Below are 1843 nucleotides of genomic sequence, written 5' to 3' on the forward strand. Positions count from 1 at the left end.
TATTTTCCTTGCTTTTTTCTCTCCCTCCATCCCCCTTCCCTGAATACTCTGTTAGCTGCTGCATGTCCTATTCTGGAATCTTTTGCTCTCAATATTTCCACATCACTGTTGATGTCCGGAGCATAGTTGCAGCTGGATAAAGCTCAATTTCAAAGTCACAGTGACTCAAGACTAAAGGTTTGCGCATTCTCAGAGCCAGAAATGGCTCGGGGGAGGTACTTACTTTGCCATAGTTGGTGGTAGTTACATTCCATTTGCGTACTCTGTTTCCATCATATGCATATGAGTCTGGAGTGTCTCCGACCCCCTCCTGTGTTAAAGAGAAGAGCCCAAGATAAGATTCATAATGAACTACGAACATGAAGCAGAGAGAGCACCTCACACCCAGCAGCAGCAGCCACAAGGGAGAGTAGATACAGGACAGAGAGAACACACCCTCAAGCACTCAGCAGCATACACTGGAGGAAGAAGAGTCCTTAACCAAAATTTTAGGAGTTCACCTAAGTTCCCCATAAATCTGATTTACCAGGTCTCACCAATCATTCCCTGGGAGGGAAGAAAAGAAAAAGGGTGCACTTTCCTGCACCTCAGCAGTATCTGCAAAGAACCTCTCTCAGTGGTATTTACATTCCTACATACCAAATATTCTCCTTTAAAAACACATTCCATCCTAGTGACCCTTAACTCAAAACAAGAACACTAACAAATACACACTCAGCACTCTACCAGCATACCATGTTACGCTGCTCTACACCTTCTCCCATATACACCTCTTCTCAAGAATCATGCATCAAGAAGTAAATACTGAAAACTTGCAGGTCAGCCCATCAACTGATAAACAGCTGCAGCAACTTTAAAGAAGACAAGCCCAGGACAAGAAGGACAGACCCTCCAGCAAGGGTGTACTTCTGCCAGGCCTTGTAATACCCACTGGAAAAAGCCATATATATTACAGATGCCAGTAATGTTTCCATAGGACCTGTAGATTTTGCTACCAAGATACTAAAGGAGGGAACAGCAGAAAAGTCCTATGTACATGGAAATACAATATTTGCTGTACCCATGACTATCAAGCAAGAGCCTAGCATACACCTGACAGATTTACAAGGTTCAGTCACTGCACCAGAATTCACCAAATGCACAACAGAAACAGATTTTTAGATCTCTTCTTTTATACTAGGTATGGCATCTCCAGGGAATAGTATGCTAGGACCAGTCTCTATAGAAGAGATCTACAGCTCACTTGCATTCAACCTGGCTTGCATGTTAAGGTGGAGAATAAGCTCAGGGCAGTTCTGCCTTATGCTGAGCAATTACCATACCTCCTGATTAAACCTGCAGTTGAGCGTGCACCAGCCAATCTGCATGAGGCCTTGGGAGGAAATGAGCACCTCGTAGATCCATTTCCCTAAAAGAAGTAGCACAGAGGAACAAGGGCAAGTTTATACTAGCTCAAAGCACATTTCTACAAATTATACTACCAATGCAGTAGAGAAAGGGGTGGGTCTTGGAAAGTTAACACCAGGTCAAACCCAATCCCTCCAAAATCATCCTTCTGTTCGTCAAGAAACAGCTGGAGGAATTTAAGCATTTACAGTCTGAAGCTGCAGTATATCCCCAACCCCTTGACCTCTCAAGTTGTCTAACCTACTATAGCTTCTGCAGGTTTCTGCTCTTTCCACATCATTCTCTCCATGCCCCACTTTTCCACACCCCATTTCTTACCTTTAAACACACAGGTTGTGGCCCTGATGGAGCCAAAGTTACTGTGGCCAATCACCTGAACCAAGGAACAAAAAAAACAATTTTTATTTATTTATTTATTTATTTATTTATTTATTTT

At 42.9% G+C, this 1843-nt stretch overlaps 1 protein-coding gene across 3 annotated transcripts in view; it reads right to left on the minus strand.

The window, feature by feature from the left end:
- Nucleotides 1–1843, minus strand: part of RNF123 (ring finger protein 123) — a 145547-nt gene that overhangs the window by 135592 nt on the left and 8112 nt on the right. For all 3 annotated transcript variants that reach the window (XM_019505163.1, XM_019505164.1, XM_019505162.1), the window contains exon 7: nucleotides 224–310. In XM_019505163.1, coding sequence (XP_019360708.1) covers nucleotides 224–310 — 87 coding nt within the window. The remainder of the gene's footprint in view (nucleotides 1–223; nucleotides 311–1843) is intronic.

Source organism: Gavialis gangeticus, unplaced genomic scaffold (assembly GCF_001723915.1).
Source record: "Gavialis gangeticus isolate Ggan-Ray unplaced genomic scaffold, GavGan_comp1, whole genome shotgun sequence".
Taxonomy (NCBI): domain Eukaryota; kingdom Metazoa; phylum Chordata; order Crocodylia; family Gavialidae; genus Gavialis; species Gavialis gangeticus.